Source organism: Wyeomyia smithii, chromosome 2 (assembly GCF_029784165.1).
Source record: "Wyeomyia smithii strain HCP4-BCI-WySm-NY-G18 chromosome 2, ASM2978416v1, whole genome shotgun sequence".
Taxonomy (NCBI): domain Eukaryota; kingdom Metazoa; phylum Arthropoda; class Insecta; order Diptera; family Culicidae; genus Wyeomyia; species Wyeomyia smithii.
Window position 1 is genome coordinate 88,574,582 of NC_073695.1, and position 21,210 is coordinate 88,595,791.

Consider the following 21,210-nt stretch of genomic DNA (forward strand, 5'->3'; position numbering starts at 1 on the left):
TCGAATGCAGCCCATCGGGAAAATAATTTTTGCTTAAAATAAAACACGAAAATACACAAGTAACAGATAGCGATTTCTTAGGTTCACTAGTACACGCACATTTTTCGGAATTGTATAAAAATCCCTCAGATGATCAAAAAAAAAAGATGAATTAGAAAATCCGTTGAATTCAATAACTAAGACACTCTTTACAAAGGAAAAGACAGAAATTGTTCAAGGAATAACTATTAACGAAATATGGGAGATATTGAAGATGTGCAACAAGAAAAAATCACCAGACCCAGATGGATTGACGTATGAATTTTACATTCATTATTTTGATACCCTAAAATCTTACTTAGTAAAATTATTCAACTTATACCTGAGCGGACATTGTATTCCCCCCAAGGAGTTCACAGATGGAATTATTGTCCTAATTCCGAAGAAAGGCGACCTTACTTGTTTAAACAATCATAGGCCGATTAGTTTATTGAACACTGATTACAAAATTCTCACCAAAATTTTATATAATAGGATTAAGAATTATATTGAAAATCTAATTGAATGTGGCCAAAGCGCATGTATTCCTGATCGATCATGGAAGACAATCTAAGAGATGTACGAAGGTTAATGACAAAAGCTGCAGAAAGTAAACGCTTTAAAGGACTTCTTTTAAGCCTCGATCTGGGAAAGACATTCGATAAAGTCGATCACCAGGTTCTCTGAAAAGTATTAGATAATTAGCTTTTCATTTTGTATGTGGAACCACTTATTCGGATGATTAATAAAAGCGTACTCGGGGTCCTTGTATATGACAAGTTCCTGAGAGTAATCGCCGTTTTGGACGTTTGGATGTAAACGTTTTTCTTCGAAATTCAGGAGAGCTTGATAAAGTCTTAAATATCATTGCTTCGTTCTCCAAATTTGCGAAAAATTGGGGTAAATATTAAAAAATCTAATTTTCTGCGAATAAACGCGGAAACTGCTTGCAATTGCTTGGAGTCACGTTTAAAAGTACGTTGAACGATACTGTTGATGTCAATTACGAAAAGCTTATTAGTGAAATCAAACATAGTATATGGTTAGTTTCGTTCCGCAACATGTGTTTAATTGAGAAAGTATGGTACGTGATTACCTTTATCCTGTTTAAGCTGTGGTACCTGGCTCAGCTCTACCCCGAAAAAAATAAACAGTTGGTAGCTGTGCAGAAGGCACCTGTACCTTGACACTGAAAACGGTGGACTTGGATTGATTGACCCAACGGAGAAATGCAAAGCACTCTTTGTATGGAATATCGTTCATAAGAAAGATACAGATAATGACTTTATCGCCGAAAAATATTTATTAAATTTTGAAACCTTGGCTAAACTTACGTGGAATGGAAAAGCGTGGATTCGAAATATAGGACAATTGAATGAAGGACTGGGGTCTGCTAAACAACTGTACCGCATGTACAAATCAGTTTTCCTCGTATCAATTGGATATCTCGATGGAAGGTTTTGAGCTGTGCTTATTTGTTAGTAGATCTACACTGTTTCTTTTATTCAACGATTTAATTGCAAATCAGCAAAAAATTGAACAATATAGGGTCAAAGATAAAAAACGACATTTGTGAATATTGCAATAATCAAACTCTTGATAGTAACGATCATAGAATACACCGATGCGAATCCTCAAAGCAAGTTAGAGAATGGGTAGCCAGACAGTGAAAAATAAGTTCAAGATAAAGTAAAATAAATGAGAAAAAATGAATACTTGTATATGAATAATTGTAAATAAAGTAAATAAATACTTTTAATCTAACAAAAAAAAACATCGAAAGCGACACAAAAGTTGTCCAATTTCGTATAAGCAGAATCCCAATGCTTCGGTCAGGCAAAAAGTGGAATTTGTCTAAGTCTTTCGTTCACAGAGCCAAGGTCCGGAAGGGACGTACAAAGTGCAGAAGGTTTCAAATCGTGACGAACGGCAAAATACGGTAAGAAAGTCGCGGTCTCGGAAACTGAACGTTCAGAAGCTGAGAAGCCTCATTGTCTTATCGTGAATGATGAGACTTACGTCAAGGTGGACAGCTTCGGGGGCCACTGTTCTTTATCGCCCTGCACAAGATTGATGCTCTGAAGAAAATACGGAAGCATAAACTTTGAAAATTTGTCAAGAAACACGTGATTTGGCAAATGATCTGGTAAACGGAGTGCTCCATTCGTATTTTTATGTTTGAATGCTTAATGTGCTTTATAACGCACTATTTATTTCGCTGCAGCGCTCTTATTGGTCGGATCTTAAATGTTCTGGCAGCAGCTCGTTCTAAAATATTCTTTCTTTCAGTACTAAAGAGTTCTTTACAATTCATTTGGTGTCAAAGCAGTTATAGTTGGTGGCTCCCGTAAGCCGAAATCTAAAATGGAATGTTATTCTCAAAAATCGTGCACGGACAAGATTTAATTCCTATCTCACGTTTTGAATATGATAACTGAATTCCAGAATCTAAAGGTAGTGTACAATATAATTTTTCAAATTTCGGTATTATGTGTTGTAGCTTTTATCCTTGTCCATTACAATAAAAACCGAAAGAAAAAAAAGCAACGTACAAATTTTAAACACATGATTTGTTAAGAATGTCCGGAAAATATATTCATGTTCACTTCATGCATAGCATTGCACGAAATCACCACTGTATGTTGCAGGCATCCTCATTCGCTGAGAGGCTAATGGAACTAGTTTGACAATCTGCAAATCGAAACTTTTTCAGAAGAAAAACTTTGAAACTCGGTTGCCACCTCCCACGAGATATCCGTGCATCTATATAAATATATAGTGATAGCTACGCCAGTGTCGACGACAGCCGCGTTAGAGTGAACAAATTGAAAAAAGTTCCATTGAATGGCTACCACCGACTGAATACGGAACATAGAGATTGCTAAATAACTTTAAGCGGAGAACCTCTTTTTCACTTGCGGCTGCAGAAGCTTCTTACTAACATAGACCGATGACTAGATAGCCAACTGCACAACTGCTGGGAAACAAAAGTGTCCAACAACGTCAAAATAGTTTCAAGCGAGAAACTTTCGAAAAAATATGTTGATAATGTCAAAAGTTTCCCAAAAACAGTTTATTCGTTGGGCCACTTGTGTAAACTCGTACTCAACACTATAAATAGCTTTAAATGTTTGCACTAGCTATTGACAGTTATTCTTTTCTGAGCGAAAAAGCGTTTGTTCATACATTATACCATTCTCTTAGATTTTCATCACTTTACTAACCAAACGCATTTGCTATCCAGCTTAAACCCACGGCTCGTGCATCAACTTTGGGACTGCGGAAATGCAGCAATATGCCTGCGAAGGATGGCCAACCTGAGCTGCTGGCTGAACGTTCTATTTGCAGTGCTCACACAGCAAAGTTATCTCAGCTGGCCGTCGAAAGTACAAGACTAACATTTCCGCATAAAACAGGACATAATGGATCTTCCGGCATCCGTAGCGTTGTTCAAAGTCGAATCATAGCGCGGTGACCAGTGTTTAGCAAATACCGTTTTGGAAACATCATAGGGTCGGTTAACAATGGCAACCCAGTGTAGGAAGGAAATAATTTATATTTTAACTGCCTATATAAAGCCAATATTCGTTCTATCTGGTTACCCTGGGACACGCGTATATGCTTCCCGTTCCATGCGCATCCATCGCTTCCCTTTATATGTAACATATGTGTACAAGATGATGCCCGGTATCCAGGATCTTGGAAGTGGGATACGTCTACTTCGCAATGTGAGGACGAGTCGGTAAGTTTGCGGTTAGACTGTGAATTATTCAGCAAACCAAGAGTGAATTTAATTTCAAAACTTCCAGCGAACTGGTTATTTACCACTTACCAGCCTCAGTGTATTCTCGGATGGTTCGGTTCTACTGGAAGTTAGCAAATAAATTCGAACGATTTAGAAAATGTTGCTGTTGTTGTAACACACACTCATAAATATATGAATACCAGAAGAAAATGCAAAGTGTAGTTCAGTTTTATCGGCGTTTGTGAACGATGTATTTTTTAATTATATGAGTTTCTGCAACGGTATATCAATATATTTATTCCGTTGTAGAAACGCATGCAATTGAAAAACGCATTCTTGCATTCGCGCATTTTTGCTTTTTTTGGCGTAGGACACGTTTCAAAATAGATGCTGAGAGGGACAGGTGAATCCAAAAAACGCCAAAATCAAAAACTCTTTAGTCACCCTGTATTGGGAGGGAGTTGAAGTACTACCGAATTTCAGTTTGCATCAATGAGCAGGAATGGAACAAATACTATACAACGCAAACAAGTTTCAACAGGCAGGTTGAAATAACTTTTTACTTTTAATTCTAATATGTATAAATAAAAAAATATTAAATCATCAATAATTTGTTTAATCTAGAAAATCTATAACGAGCGTCTTAGCAGAGTGATTGAGATCAATCAAAGAAATAGTTATCGGTTTCCGTTATACTCTACTAAATTTTTTGGAAATAAATATTGAAATTCAGTCCGCAAATATATATTTCGACTGTGACGTACAGTCTTCCTCAGTGCTTATGTGGACTGGTAACCAGTTTACCAGTCCACATAAGCACTGAGGAAGACTGTACGTCACAGTCGAAATATATATTTGCGGACTGAATTTCAATATTTATTTCCAAAATATTTAGTAGAGTATAACGGAAACCGATAACTATTTCTTTGATTGAATAATTTGTTTGTTGTTTGGACAACTGTTGTTTAAGTCATATCGGATATAATGTCACATATGAGTGCTACCCCAACAGGGGGAATGAGGGCATTTTTCTGATAACACAGTTGAAAGCTGTTTTCATACTGAAAATTTTACGGCCCATATATTTTGAATGCCAACATCCCAAAACGTATGTGTGTTGTCAAAATACGGCAACTTTTCATTAGAGGAAGTGCCAGCTAATGTAGCTACTACTGATGATGCCCGCTACTGCACAGAGGTTTTATTAAAGGAAGTACCGCTGCACCAGCTGGCCCTGTCACTATCGCTGCTGCTGCTGCTGCTGCTATCCGCTGCCACTGCTGCTACTAAGTAAGGAAGATTGTAGTCGCTTCGCTGTTCAGAAATAATTTCAGTAGTTTCGGCTGAAACAGGCTCTTATATAGGCCAAATAATACATTTCAAATTACTAGGTCTATAATTCTGTCGACCGTGCTTGGGAAAGTAATCATATAACGACCTATCAGAGGTCGAATAAAATAATAATAAAATAAAATTACAATTTTCTGCATTTAGACGAATGCTTAGAAGATTTTCCAATCGATTGCTGCAAGAACGAAGGAAATCCATTGAAAACAAACTGATTTATTAGCATTTGAAATTGGACATTTTCCACTTTTTTCGATTTTTATTTTACATCCCAATGTAGCCGAACTTTCTGAGAAACGTAGCTCTACGTCAAAAAACTGGAAGAACTGGATTGCCTTTTGAAACGTTCAAGGAGCAAATTATTTACCGAGAATACCCTCAAAGTGTTATTTTTTTTTCAATCAATATATTTATTTAACGACGAATTCTTTGTTTTTTCCCGAAGCGAATAATCTTCATCGTTATCAATGATATCACTTATTACTGTATTCTATCAGTTTAGTAGCAGGTTTTCTTCCAGCTGGGATGTCCTCCTTTCGCCTAGTGTTCGTAGCGTAATCAGGATCCAATCGTATTTTTGCCGTTCATTATGATGTAGGCGAAAGGAAATAGAACTAGATTAGGGCATGGAGGGATTCCAAGAAAACATATAGACATGCTGATGGGATGCTATCAATTAATTCCTGGCGTCCCGGTGTGCAGGAAATGACTGAACAATATGCTCTATGTTGTGATAACCCTACCACAGGCAGAATACCTTTTTTCCTTAGCCCTAAACAGTGGAGTGGCGGCATTTGGACATAAGCCGAGTCATCACTCAAATGAAATCGCGATCTACATTAAACATTTCAAGTTACCCTTCGATCCAAGAGCCAAACCAAAGAGACCGCTGTCTCATTGTCCGGTATCGAGCAATGAGAATGAACCCACACCTAGGTAATATCAGATTTTTCGGATAAATCACTCACATGTCCTCCTATTTTTCCACAAGAAACACGGAGAATGTTCAACATCCTTCATTGACCGGAGAGCCTCAATAGAACTGGAATTGCCCGTGATGGTGAAGTAATGGTCCGTGGGTATTTTTTCGACAATCCCTAGGGTATACTAAATTGCCGCCAATTCTACATCGTTAACAGAAGCATGATTATTGAAGGAGACGGCTAGATTGTTATTGAAGATACCGAAGCCAGTTTTCGAAAAGTAATCCGTTAGTGCAGAACATTTTGTCGCAGTTGATGTTTCAACACTTATTAAAAAGATTTGATGGATCTACTGCACGCGTTAATGATCTGGGATTCCTGGGATTAATGATCTGGGATTGTTGCCATGACACATCTTTATAGCTGTTTTTAGTAGGTTGTTAAAGCCGCGTGGCCGGTATTAAAGGTATTATGTTTTGGTTGTATCCAGCATTAAAAACTCAGATATAACTAATTTTGTTACTGGGGAGGTTTTGTTCAAATTTTCTTGTGGTTAAAACCATCTAAAGACCATTAAATGGATTAGTCTGAAATTTTGTGGTGTTTTCTTCTGGTTACGTTCTAAAACATACTCTGGCTGTATAAACCACGGACATCGAAATTAGAAATAACGGAACAATCAGCAAAGATCTAGACTACGATCACGGTAACATAAAACGGTAAACAATTGAAGAATAGGGTACTTGGAACGTCAGATCGCTAAATCAACCGGCGCGAGCTGACCTGCTTGCTCAAGAAATAGAGTGGCAGGGATTGGAAACCTCAGCAATTCGGAAGGTTTGGAGAAAGGGAATTTCGTGCAGGAGCCCTATTGCACTCACTTCTTTCAAGTACCACATTGAATACAATGGCAAAGCAGCGGAACGGGGTGTCAGTTTCGTACTATCAGAAAATCAAAAAGCAAGACTTATCCGTATCCGGCACGTAGATGAAGAACTACAGTTTAATCAACACCTACGTACCGACAAACGACAAATCCGATGACGTTGAAGATGAGTTCTATGAAAAGCTTGAACGAATCTATTACGTCTGCTGAAAACCCAACGTAAAATACTAAAAGTTTTGACTGGCATTTGCTCGGGAAAAATTCAACTTTTGTTAACCCGCGTGAACCAGCAGTGTGCTGCTCATCAATTGAAATATTCAAACATTCCGGAAGTACCACTTCCTCATAAGTTGGGTGCCATTGAAAAACACTTCAAATATTACACATGGATGAAACTTCACAAGCCTGCTCCATTCCCACGATCACTCTGTATATCGTAATCAGTTATTATTGTTATTCAATCGCAAAACAGCTTTACACCTTTACTACCATTCAAACGTTTAAACAGTTAGTTTACATTAATTCACTTCAATATTTTATCAGCTGTTTGAGACTGACAGTTCAACCAAACATAGCCTCGAATGTTTACCTACAATTCAACCGTATAATTCAATCATTCGATACTCCGTGAACGGTTTCGTTATCAATACAAACCCATTTGACCTCTGTTTAGCGATGCCATTTATTTCAATTGTAGACAATGTATTTTAAGAGCTACCAGATGTGTTATATTTCTTCTTTTGTTTCCAAATACAACGCAATGTATGTTTTACATAATTCATTAATGTAAATATATACGCGTACCAGCAAGAATGAACATCAAAGTGCACTTAGCAAAAAATCGAAGCTTGTATACATAACTACTTCTCAGTTTCGAGTTAAGAATCACATTACGAAGATGATGTCCAAACTAAACACAGGTTAGAGCACAATCCGTACTATACGAAATGTGGTTTTTGAATCGAAGGTAAATCAGCAATTCACTTGGGAAAGAAAATCACAACCTCCAGAGAATATGACAAATCGTCTGTGATGATAATGACATATTTATCGGGGAACTTAAAACAATACTAATGATAGGGTTGACCTCTTATAAAGAAAGTACATTTTTAATATTATTTTTATCTAATGTTTCTTTGATTACTTTAGTCGCAAATATTTCTGATTAAATAAACGAGTTGCAGCATATTGAAAGATAATTCAAAATGAAGTTGTTATGAACCATAGCTGCTTGGGTATAGCACCATTCATCACATGTGATACTTTAATCCGGACACTACCCTATTTGTAGCTGATAAGGGTATGACGAACTCAAAGTCACTGTGTGGGAAAAGGCCCGGCTGCAGGAAGATAACAAAAACTGCATCATAATCATCGAATGAATACGATTTGTTCCCCCCTGCTGATTACGCAATCTTTTGAGAATGAGTTGATTTTTTTTTAAGATATACCAAAAACTACCCGCAGACGCTACTATTGCTATCTGTCTATTATAAAAGCGACCTTCGTTGCATCCATTCAATCAGTTCAGCTCGGTTTGTTGATTGTTTTCTGTTTACTCGCAGGAGAGAAGCCATTTTTCAAGTATTTACAATGGATCTGTATTATACCATCGTTTCGCCACCGTCGCAGTCCGTAGTACTGCTAGCGAAGTACCTGCGAGTTCCTTTGAACCTTAAGAGTTTGAACTTACGAGCAGGTGAACACATGTCGGAGGCGTTTCTAAAGATTAATCCGCAGCACTGCGTACCAACACTGACAACTGAGGATGGCGTCTCTATCTGGGAGTCTAACGCGATAATGCTCTATTTGGTAGAGCGCTTCGACAAAACCGGAAAGATCTACCCGAAGGACCCGGCCAAACGTGCAGTTGTCTTCCAGCGAATGTGCTTCGATTTGGGCACACTGTACAAGCAAATCCGAGCCTACTACACACCTTTATTAACGCAAGGTGCCCAGCCAGATGTAAACGTGCTTAAAGAGCTTGAACAGGCGTTCAAGTACCTGGAACTATTCTTAGCAGGAAGCAAGTATTCGACAGGTGATGAATTGACCTTGGCTGATTTTGCTTTAGTTACATCCGTAACAAGTGCCATTACAATGAACTTCGATGTCGCCAAGTATCCTTACGTGGACCGTTGGGTGAAGCTATGTAAAAGCGCGATGCCCGGATTCGAAGAAGTTTCGAAAGAGGCGGAAGCCGCTATGAAGGCAATCAAGGAAACAATGAACAAGTAATCATTTTCATAACAAGTGCGGTTTATGGTGAAACAAACAAAATTTATAATTTGAACAGAGTTTTTTTCTCATTCAGCTGATTCCCACTTCCAAAACTAACTTAACCAAAATCAACTAAAACAATTATAATCAGCTCACCAAGCACTGTTTTGAGTTCGCTTGGCAGCGGAGCTAGAGAGAAATGCGAGCTGCAGCAAAATTGGCACAATTGATCGGGGAGTAAGCTACCGCACGTCGCTAGCGGCCACTCGAATTACGCCGATTCTTGAGAATCACGTTCATGAAATATGGTTTCCCGTGCTGAAACAAATTTTATTTTATTACCTGCTAGTGCTAGTTTTAACTGCAAGCTAGAAACCATTTTCGTTGCGAGTTACCTTGGAAATGGGGTTGCAACTTTCGACACTCTGGGAGAGTTTCTAGCAGTGATCAAATTTTTAACCCTATTTTAACATATGAGGTAAATCATTTATTTTCGTTCAGACGGTAATAAAAGGTACTTATTTTTGCATCGGTTTTGTGCTTAGAACATGAAACTTATGCTTAGATTTATCGTGTATTTTATTTCAGTTATGATTTACTAATATCAAACCATATAGGTTAATAAAATATTTGCACGAAAACTGAACACCAAAATAATTGTTTGTTTTCAGCTTTACCTCTTCATTCGAGTGGAATCGCTCGCCAGAAAATCACATTTTTAACAGGTAGGCATAACGGAACACAGTCGCTCGGAACTAAACCTGGCGAATTTTAAGAGTGGGGAACCAGTTCGTAGTGCAATTTGTTCAATTAATCATAAGCTGCCTTGATAAATAAATATAGTTTATACCTAGTTTTACTATTTTTTTTTGCGTTTTTGGGCGCTTCGGGCCACTCTCACTAGACAAAAGCCGCTCAGTCGAGTACCGATTGAAAACAGAAATTTGTAAGTAGCGACAGCCTCAGCAGCGAGCGTCGTAGGAACTCTTTGAGTGATTGCCGTAATTGGCGTTGCACAGTTTTATTTTGCCGATTTCGTGCTCTAAACTAGCAGCGTCCTCAGATTTGATTTTAGTGATATACTTTATTTGGAAAAGTTTCTATGTGTTTTATTCCGCTTCTTTCGGAATGGACGATTTAGTGATTATTTCACCAGTAATATGAAAAATTTATTTTTGTAGAACAATGAAATAGACAGCCAGTGTCTCCGAGAAAGTTGTGGCAAATGTTTCTACTAGCAACTTTGTCGAAGGAGTCTTGTATTCAAAGCTCACTCAAATCATAATTTTCAATATAACTTTTTTCCTGGATTTTATACATATTTTATACCTTCTACAAAATTATCAACCAAACAAAATACATATTTTTGCTGAACATTTGATCTAGCTACAGCTCAAAATAAAAACGTTATTGGAACATTGACGGGTTTTCAAGGGTTAGTACTCATTCGTACGCAAAAATACGCAGATAGCTATTTGATATTTTGAAAGTGCGTCTATTCTAGCTCCTAAATAATATTAAATCATATAGTCTTTTCGATTGTTTCAATGAAAAAATATGAACCAATAGAAATCGCAAAGTTTTGTAGAAGGTTTTAAAAATATAGAAAATCATGGAAAAGAGTTATAAAGAAAAATATGATTTTTCAGGTTGGTTTCACACATAACGTCATCTAAAGTGTCATCTTTGTTGTCTTCTTCGTTGGTTGTTTCAAATTTTCTTGATAGAGTTTATATAGCTTCCGGGAATTTTTATGAACGGATGTTGTAATGGAAATATAAATAAACTGTTGATTAAAAAAATCCTAATCAAATTGCGGGAGCAATATAACGAACAAAGTTTCTTTGGATCCAATGGTAACGGAAGCTAACCAAAACTTAACACGAAAGGATTTTCAGAGGATGCCAAAACTCATCTTATACACTTTAAACTAGACAGTGAAGAAGACAATGAAGAATAAAATCGAAAAATTGTTTATTGATTAACTTTATATGACGTGTGAAACTGTGACTAAAAATTCATATTTTTCATTCTAACTCGTTCCCACGTTACTATATATTTTGACCTTCTACAAAATTGTGCGATTTTTATGTGTTTATATTTTTGCTGAAGACTGTGAAATTCTATACATAGAATAACAAATTTATTTGAAGAGTACGAAAATTCACGCAAAAGAATATTTTTATTAAAACTATCGAAAAGACTATATTTGACGAATGATTTTATATTCTTTTGGAAGTAGAAAAGACGTGCTTTAAAATTTTTTCTCTTCATCTGAGTGCTTCCAGAATATCAAATAGTTATCTGCGTATTTTTGCGTACGGAAAAGTAATCCAAACTTGGACAAACCCTTGAAAACCCGTCAATAGTTGAAAAACTTTTTTATTTCGAACTAAAGTTAGATCAAATGTTCAGCAAAAATATGTATTTCTGTTTAGCTAATAGTTTTGTAGAAGATATAAAATATGTAGAAAATCCAGGAAAAAAGTTATATTGAAAATTATGATTTGAGAGACCTTTGTATATCATATACTTTTTATACCTTTTTTAACATAAGAGATAGAAAATCAACTCCTTCGACAAAAAGATAGTAAAAACATTTGCCACAACTTTCTCGAAGACACTGACTGTCTATCTCACTGTTCTGCAAAAATAAATTATTCATATCACTTCTACGTGAATTAATCACTGAATCGTCCATTCTGAAAAAGCGCAGAAAATACATATAAACTTTTCCAAATAAAGTATATCACTAGAATCAAAATTTGGGGACGCCATCAATGTAGAGCACGAAATCAGCAAAATAAAATACTGTGCGATGGGGCAATTGTTAGGGGCAAGGATTTCCAAGTAACAAAACAGGTTTTATCAAAGTTTCATAGTACTTTTTTGGCTGTATTAAGCGCTATAAAACTTTGATAAAACCAATATTGTTACCAGGGTTGTGCTTCACCTGCTGTTCACTATAGCCACACACTTTAACTACATTTCTATATTTACTATATTTCTCGTATTTTTATTTTACCATGTATAAAAAAAGTGAACACCCCTCATTTTGAAAATGTATGTGTATGATAAGCCTTATAAATATTTGATTTTGGCATTTGCTCATAAGTTGTAAAAATGGTGTCGAAGCAACGCGAAAATCCGAACTACTCGCATGCCAAGTTGGCAAAATTGTTGAATGTGGCCAAATCAACCGTTACCAATGCATGTAATAAGTGTTTAGAGAATGTTTGTCGACTGAGCGAGGAGTGTCATCTACACCTGTGAATCGAACTGAAAAACGAGCCGGACTATCGACTTACTCACCACCTTGTTGACTCCAAATCGTGACGATAAACAAAACAAATCGGCCAGACAACGATCGCCAAAGCTGTACGTAAAAATGCTGACGAAGTTTGATTGCGTGGTACAGGATGATGAAACTTACGTCAACGCAGACTTTAAACAGCTTCTTGGACAGGAATTTTATACAGCAACTGGAAGACGAAAGGTGGCAGAGATTTTCAAACACATTAGGTTGTCGAAGTTTACATAGAATTATCTCGTGTGGCAGGTCACCTGTTCCTGTGGTTTGAAGAGCAACATTTTTTTCGCGAAAGTTTCATTTACCAGGAAATTCATGTACAGGAGTGCATGATAAAACATCTAAAACCTTTCCAATTGTCCCGGTCTGTTTTGGCCTAATTTGGCATCTTGCCATTACGGAGAAATGTCATGAAGTAGTATGCCGCGAACAACGTCCAGGTGATGTCTAAGTACATGAACCTTCTCAACATACCAGAGCTCCGCCCTATAGACAAATACTGAGCTATCATCAAGCGAAACCTTAAGAAGACTCGAAAAATAGTTGTCAACGAAATGCAGTTCAAAATTAACAAAGTGACCAAGAAGGCTGGTACAAAACTTGAAGGAAGAAGTCAAGAAAAAGATCCGGCAATTTCGCTGGAAAGGAAGCTTGAGTCAATATTTTTCCTTTATTATCTACGAATTGAACTTGACAAAGAAACATGTTTGATTTTTTAATAAAAGTGACCGCGATGAATGGTGTACAGAGCAACGTGAGGATATAAAGTCAAGCTTTCAAGTTTATTTGAATCACTAAAAAGGCTTGGGCAAGGCGATGATCGATGCGAGCTCCTCAATAAATCCACAAAGCTCATCTACTTTACAGACGACACGTGGCAAATAGTACACCAAGCTGAAACGTGAGGCAGATTTGAGGTGACTTCGTTCTAGACTAAGTATCTGCCGACAAGAGTAATCAGGGGTCGCATAGATTGAAGTGTGGTGCTTGACGGAGATGGATTTAAAGTTGCTGATAACAACTACAGCGGAGACATTCAAAGATGTCGTGCTTACTATGGATTTTACGAGATTCTAAGGTCTGGTAGATTTCAATCTCATAATAAGTTTACCAAGTACAAGACACCTATACGATCGGTAGTCTTCGAGCCCGAATCTGGTGCTTTGTACGAACTTAGTCGTTTTATGTAAAAATGGCGACGAACGAATGACTAGCTGGCGCAATTCTACTGTCAAAAAAGAGGTTAAAACTGGAAGGATTGTTTGCTAAAGGCATTTTATCTCAAAGAATAGCGTCTTAAGAACATTCCCACAGATTTTCTCAAGGATGCGGAAATGGATAATAACGGAGATGGAAAGAAACCGAGAAAGTTATAACGTTTTGAAGGATGTATCGTTACGGTCATACTGCTTGAGCGATAATTCAATACAATTCTTGGCACTTAGAACTTAGATTTTAGAAAAAACTTTCAATAGAAAATGTATCCTAGCAACATTAGAGCTACAATTAAGGTTGTAAAATATCACTTGGGCCCTTTTTTGATAAGCAAATAGCTCATTTATGAAGTAAAATTTTGAACAAATTTGTATAACGAACCTGAATTCTTTAAGTCAGTGATTCCCAACTTGTTTGGCCTGACAGAATCCAAAATACAAATTTTGTAATACAAAGCTGTGTTTGTCAGATCCATATCGGATTTCAAATCCGCTTTTACAGAAGTATATAGAAAGAAATGTTTACCACGTCAAATTTACCATGGTCTTCGCGGCTCCCTCAGATGAGTACCGGCCGCGAACCCCCAGTTGAAAACCGCTGCCTTAAATAGTACTATAACTTTATCGAAAAGAGCATTACTCATACGCTGGAGCTTTTAGAGCATATTCTCACCAAATTATCGCGAAAATTATCAGAAAGATTATCGTTAACAATGTACTCGAATTAAGTAGTACAGAATAGTGAAATTTAAACAACGAGATCAAATGTTACAAAGGCTCTTTAAATCCTTCTTTCAGCAGAATCGAAAAACTTTACACTCTGTATCTCCAGACAAGATTTTAATTGCTCTCTGAGCTTGCAACACTTTTGTATGCAGCGTAAATTCTCGCTCATATTTCAAGATAAAACTATTACCAAAGTACTCAACCTACAGCATCGAAGGAAAGCTAGCTATTTGCTCTTAATCAATCGATTCGCACCATTGCACAGTACTGTTTACACTTGCAGCAGCTGAAATCGATTTCATTAAGCACTTTTCCGCGTGGCATTCGATTCTCGTACGTCCTAACGGCGCATACTAGTGCGAATTTTGATTTTTTTTTTCCATTCAACGCCATCTCGTTTACTGATGTCGGAAATTCCGAAAGCATACCGGTAAGTTCTGGCCGAGTAGACGGCAGCTATCGCACAGCTTCCGATAGTGCCAACACCGCCAGCAATGCGCCAACGCTGGTGGTGTCTTGCATAGGCATCCGAATCCATAACGCGCCGCTGGTAGCCGTGCACTCGTACCGGTGTATATTCATGCAAACTTCAATGGAATCGAACGTACGTGATTTACGTCGAACAATTCTTGCTTCGCCAGTATCGGATAGAGCATATTAATTATTACGTTCGAGTAGCGGTACGGTTGATGGTGAGACGTTGTCGGCTCGATGTTGTAGACACGGCCAAGAATCATATCAATATGGGTAATCAGTTGGTTGCAATGGTCGATAAGACCGGACCAAAATGAAAGAATTTATGCTCGATTTCATTACATCATAAGGAATCAAAATTCACGAGAGTTCGAACTGTATTCCAAAATTTTATTGAATAACTTAAGGGTAACTTCAAACGCTGTTATATCAGTGCTCGGAATTGGAAAACGACATGTGTCAGAACAGAACTAAGCGGAACGTACACTAACCATCTTAATTGATCCGAAATTGCGAACAGAATTGGGTTCAATTGAATAACGTATCACGTGTCCACACAACACAATTCCACGACACCGATGCGGGACGAACGGTTATCGTCTTTGTTTCCAGTTTAGTCGGTAGCATTCTTTCATCATCAGCGCATCATCGCAGTGTGAATGACTTTTTTTCACGAAACGGATTGATGGCAGGTATGCGCTCATAGCACTCGCCGAGAGTACAACCAGTATAGAAAGATACACCGTTAGGCGGTCATTTCAAAAAACGCAAATTTGGTCCAAGCTTACCATCAAATGAATCGAAACACAGGAGTTTTGATAAAATAGCAAACATTAAAGCTAAGAAAAGTATACATATCTTTTGCAATCTACAGCACAGTTCACTCGAGCTCAAGTAAAAATTGCTTACATCTCAACACCTCCAAGAAGTTATCTGCCATCACTCTTTATAGCTTTGCTGTTTCATCCATTAGCACCAGTTTTTTTTTGTTATTCACAGTATCTGATAGCTCCATCAACGGTGAAAGTTGAAAGACATGTTTGTAGGCATCGTGCAAGAAACCAATCTATTCTGGATGGTTTTCGACGTTGTAGTGAAACCACTGAAAGTTTCACGGTAAATAACAACGAACAACCTCTTAACGGGTGTGTCAAAGTTGATTTCGTTGTTTGTATAGCGAAAAAAAGCATCAAAGTTGAACGTTATTATTATTTCGAAGAGGATGGATGGATGGTTGGATGCAACGTGTCCGCCGCAGGCATACCAACCATAACCTGATGGATTGGAAAAGTATGTAAATCATAACAAACGAAGAGAAAATAAAATCCCACAAAAATAAAAAAATTAACTGACTACCATTCACTCCATTTGTCTTTTTGAAATTCCGATATGAAACCGTTCCGTAACCACATGATCATATTTCGATCAAATATCATACCTCGCTACTCCCGTGTTTGTTTATGTTGATTTTTTTGACGTAGAATTACGTCTTTCGGCAACATATACAGGGGACCAGTTTCATTACAGGGATCCAATTTCAAAAACCAAAACCATCGGCAGCGTCACAAAAATTGTCCATTTTCAACCGTTTTAAGCTCAGTCAGTTTTCAACCGATTCTCGTCATTTTTGCAGTAATCGATTGGAAAATCAACCAAGCACCCGTCCAAATGCAGAAAGTTGTAATCTGATTGTTCGAACGATTGTACTATTGGAAATTGTCAAGCCTTGTCGAAACGCAAATGTCGACCTCTGATTGGTCGCACAATGCTTCTTTCCCTAACAAGGTCGACAGAATATACCTAGTTGACTAAGAATGTGCGCTTTGTGTTTTATGTATAATTCATTCCATGATTGTGCCGATACCACACGGACGTTGGTTGCTGATCGTGAAGAAGAAAGAAAAGCCGGGTTTCAATCTTTGTCAGGGCGGATATCGCGCGCTATCTGGACCATGAAGCATTTATGCGATAATTCAATGAAATTTGCAACTGCAGCAACCAGTCTTTTTCAAGGCTACTAAATATATCTTGAAGGGCATAATGAATGGTTATTACTAAATTGCAACTTTGATTGCAGTTTGATGCTGCTGCAATTGCGCAGCAGTGTGATGTATATTACGATTCATTAACACTGTGCATCACAAGCGGTATATGCGAAACAAATCCGATTCCAAACAGAAAAGTTCAGCAAGTTCTGCTCACGGCGCTGAGTCCGTTTTAGAAAATTCATAACACTTCATTAACAAATATGTAACGTCTTTAAGAAGACGGTTTTTGCTTGACATCACAGCATAATTACGACCCTTATATCCGATACGAGAACGGGAACATCTTCTTTCAAGCCGTGCAACACACGATACATGTGTCCTTTATAAGGCAACCTTTATAAGGCAACAATAGGTTGACAAGAGGAATGTAACAATTTACTTGGAGCAGCAAACGTACGGCGGTCTGAATCTTGCGGCAAGTGTAATAGTAGAACGTTTGTTGTAATCCGCCAACCGGGAAGCAACCGAAAATGTTTCTCCTTACAACGAGGTACGACCTGTTGTGACAAATTTCCTGGCTCCTTTGTCGCTTGCCTCTGGTGCCATCTCAATGATGATACATTTGTTGCCAGGTACACAGTTAACGATAAAATAATGCGCTTTCACGCTCAAATTTCGCTTATATACCGACAAACTGTGAGCAGCGTAGCCCATCCTCTTTTTTTCGAACGTAGTAGAATGATATAACTGGAAATAATTTTTCCAGTTATCTCATTCCACAACGTGCGTGAAAAATCTTTGTCAGAGCGGATATCGCGCGCTATCTGGACCATGAAGCGTTTATGCGATAATTGAATGAAATTTGCAACTGCAGCAACCAGTCTTTTTCAAGGCTGCTGAATATATTTGGAAGAGCATAATGAATGGTTATTACTAAATTGCAACTTTGATTGCAGTTTGATGCTGCTGCAATTGCGCAGCAGTGTGATGTATATTACGATTCATTAACACTGTGTATCACAAGCGGTATACGCGAAACAAATCCGTAAATGTCAATTTACTAAGTTTTCATCATTACAAACCAGTCACTTCTTACAGCATCTCGATCATACTCATGGTTCATAACAATTTACAGAAGGGGCATCTTTGCCGATTGAGGATTCCGGCCTTTCTCTGGTTAAACTCCGTCTTCTTACAGCATCATGAAATACAAACAATCTTCATATTCATATACTCGACCATGGATTCCGACGATACCTTCGAAAAATTAAAATTCTTTCTGCTTTGTTTATTTTAAACATTTAACAAGGCTGAAATTATTAACTGTTACTGCACAGTTCAATTGTTTGGTAAATACAACTAATATCAAACATTTATGAATTGATTATTCGATTTTTTTTATGTTTCTTTCAACAGAGTCGACTTGAGCACATCGATTAGTGCGTTTTTGACGTAGAATTATGTCTTACGGCAGCATATATAGGGGTACAAACTGTAAAACCGAAAGCATCGAGAGCGTCACGAATATTGCCCACTTTCAAAAGTTCTGAACTCAGCTAGTTTCCAACGGATTCCGTTTATTTTTGAAGCAAAAATAATATACGAAACAAATACGGAAAAATATATCGCTTCACACCATTAAAATGATTAACCCTAATCGAGTGTATTTCCAAAGCTATTGCAAAAAATTATTGACATAAGACAGGCTGTCGTAATTCTACGTTAACCTTGCGGTCGTTTTGTATAAACAACCTCTTCCACTTTTTTTTTTTGACGTAGAGCTACGTCTCTCAGAAAATTCGGCTACACAGCGATGTAAAATGAAAATCTAAAAACGGAAAAGGAAAAATATGTCCAAGTTCAAATGCTAATAAGTCTCTTAGTTTTCAATGGATTTTCTCGTACTGACTTTCCTAAGCACGATCGACAGAATCATAGACCTAGTAAATCAGGAACGTACTGTTTGGCCTATATAACAGCCTTTTTTGCCTAAGCTAGTCATATTAATTCTAGACAGCTACTAAACCAGTCCTTACTCATCAGCAGCGATTGTGGCAGGACCAGCTTATACAGCGAGACTTCCTCTAGTGAAAAGCTGCCTTTGTGCGGTAGCGGGCAGCATCAGTGGTAGTTACATCAACCGGCACTTCCTCCAATGAAAAGAAGCCTCGTTTTGACAGTACACTGCATATACTCTGACTGTTGAAACTTATTTGCGCTGTATAGTGTTTGTTTCAATCATGTTCAATGATGTGGTATTTATGTATGTAAATTGAAATTCGGTAGCACTTCAACTCCTCTTTTGCTCAGAATTTTAAACATATTCAATACAAGTAATGTAACAAACAACCTTATGTAGTTCTACGTCAACCTTGCGGTCGTGGCTTTGCGTATAACCCATGTGTTTCTTTTTTTAACATTCGTTACAGTACTTGACATCGAAATTGTCAATTTAAAGACACATCATAGTTGAAACTTTTACGACGAAATTACCACTTAACAAAATACCAGTCAGCTGTTGAAAAACATGCAAAATTTATGTTGTCTAAATCAGTTTGTTTTGTCTCTTCAATTATCGTGGTATCATAATCGGAATTCAAAATGGTATCTAAAGTATATTTCCGGTCTCATCCTAGTTCCAAAAAACAGCATTTTAGATGACATTTGGCTGTTTCAAGCTGTATTCTAGAAACCAGGAACCGCCATCTTGGATATATGTTTTGGTATCTAGGGAAGGATTCAAATCGAATAAGATCAATTGAGTTTTTGTTATCACACTGTTAAACATAAGAAATTTCAAAGGTAAGATAAAAATATTTAGAAACGTCGAAATGAATACACTCCCCCCACAATTATGGAACTCCCACAATTACGGATCACTTTTGTGTCTCATGTTATTTAACTCAGTTAAACTAACGGTTCGAAGGCATGTAACATTTTTGCAGTAAACTATGCCATATTTGCTAACACAGAAAACATCGTTTTTATTCCTGGATTTATGTGTTTTTCATAAGCGTGAAATATTGTCTTCCAGAATGTATCAAAATATTTGTCGTTTTTCTCAATCAGCGTAAGTAGCACGCTTATCATTCATAAGGTTCATATGTGATATTATCGCTAATTCTCGTGCAAAAAATAACTCATACACAAAGATCAAGGTAAGTTCTTCACGATTCATCAATATGTTGATGGTTAATAACGATTTTTCTGTAAAAACTAGTTATTTTCTAAGTGTTCCATAATAAGGACCGAGACAAGATAGTTCTCTATAAATATGAAACACTCCGATTCAAATGTGATTTTCACCAATTACAAACCCCTCTCAATTTCTTTTGAGCTCTAAACGGAAACTAAACAGTGCTGAGCCTTTGAAAAATATTATTTCTAAGGTTCGAGGGACAGGAAAGCTACGTAAAGCGGGAAATTGTTATGATGTACCGTATAATGGTTGATTGCTATCTTCGGAAGCGACAGACCTGGACTCTCGATCTAACTGCACCCTCAAAAGCCACATAAAATGTGGCCAGGCCATGCGGGATCTTTAATACGATTTAAAATATGTTATTTCTTCAAATGACATTATTTGAATAAGGTTTATTGAAAAAATTCGTTGCCGAAAGCTGTTTTTATTATGCTGATCCATAATATGATGCGAATTGTCTCATAATTAAAACCGCTTTCAAAAGTGATCCATAATTGTGTATTTGGTTAGTTATGAAATAAATATACTTTCTGAGAAATATTCACAAAATATGGAAACAAATACTCAATGAAGTGAAAGATTACATATTTCTATGACTGAAAACATTAAGAGATTACTTATGAATAATAAAATTGGTCAGAAATGATTTTTTGAATTCATACATCTTCTTAAGTGATCCATAATCGTGGGGGGACTGTAGTTCTGACATCGCTCTATTTGATTCTCCCTTGTTCCGACCAATAGAGTATGACTTATACCGTGTTCAATAAATTCGGATACAATTTCAAAATTCCAATAAGTTAATAGTACACATTTATTTAATGAGTATGTGTTTTTTATTTAAAGTATATTTCATAGTAAACATCTACAGAAGCTGTTGTGGAATAACCCCTCCCTTAGCTAGGTTCACCTTAGTAAGGTAGCCCTTCCAGCTGGTCTTGGGGTACGATGCTGGCCTAACAAACCAGTTGTCGTAGATTCGAGTCTTGGCTCGGGAAAAACTGTTAGTGTCAGTAGGATCGTAGCGCTAGCCTTGCAATTGTCCTGTACTCTAAAACAGTTGGCTGCAAAATCTGTGTATAATGAACAGTAGGTCGAGTTCTGAATCGGAATGTAGCAACAAGGTTTTTCTTTGCTAGTTAGTTGACCACCTTCAA

The 21,210-nt window shown here is 37.2% G+C and overlaps 1 protein-coding gene across 3 annotated transcripts; it reads left to right on the top strand.

Annotated features, from left to right (window-relative positions):
* The first annotated feature begins 8,456 nt into the window (after nucleotides 1-8,456).
* Nucleotides 8,457-9,988, top strand: LOC129722975 (glutathione S-transferase 1-1-like). 3 transcript variants are annotated; one of them, XR_008727692.1, is made up of 2 exons: nucleotides 8,457-9,617; nucleotides 9,811-9,939. XR_008727692.1 is itself a non-coding variant. In XM_055676870.1 (2 exons), the coding sequence occupies exons 1-2, from the start codon at nucleotides 8,513-8,515 to the stop codon at nucleotides 9,866-9,868; spliced, it is 699 nt and encodes a 232-aa protein (XP_055532845.1). In that variant the 5' UTR covers nucleotides 8,457-8,512; the 3' UTR covers nucleotides 9,869-9,988. The 3 variants fall into 3 exon arrangements, 2 of the variants coding, with proteins under 2 accessions (XP_055532845.1, XP_055532847.1); XM_055676870.1 differs by having other exon boundaries at nucleotides 8,457-9,153; nucleotides 9,811-9,988; XM_055676872.1 differs by having other exon boundaries at nucleotides 8,457-8,960; nucleotides 9,811-9,980.
* Nucleotides 9,989-21,210: the final 11,222 nt, after the last annotated feature.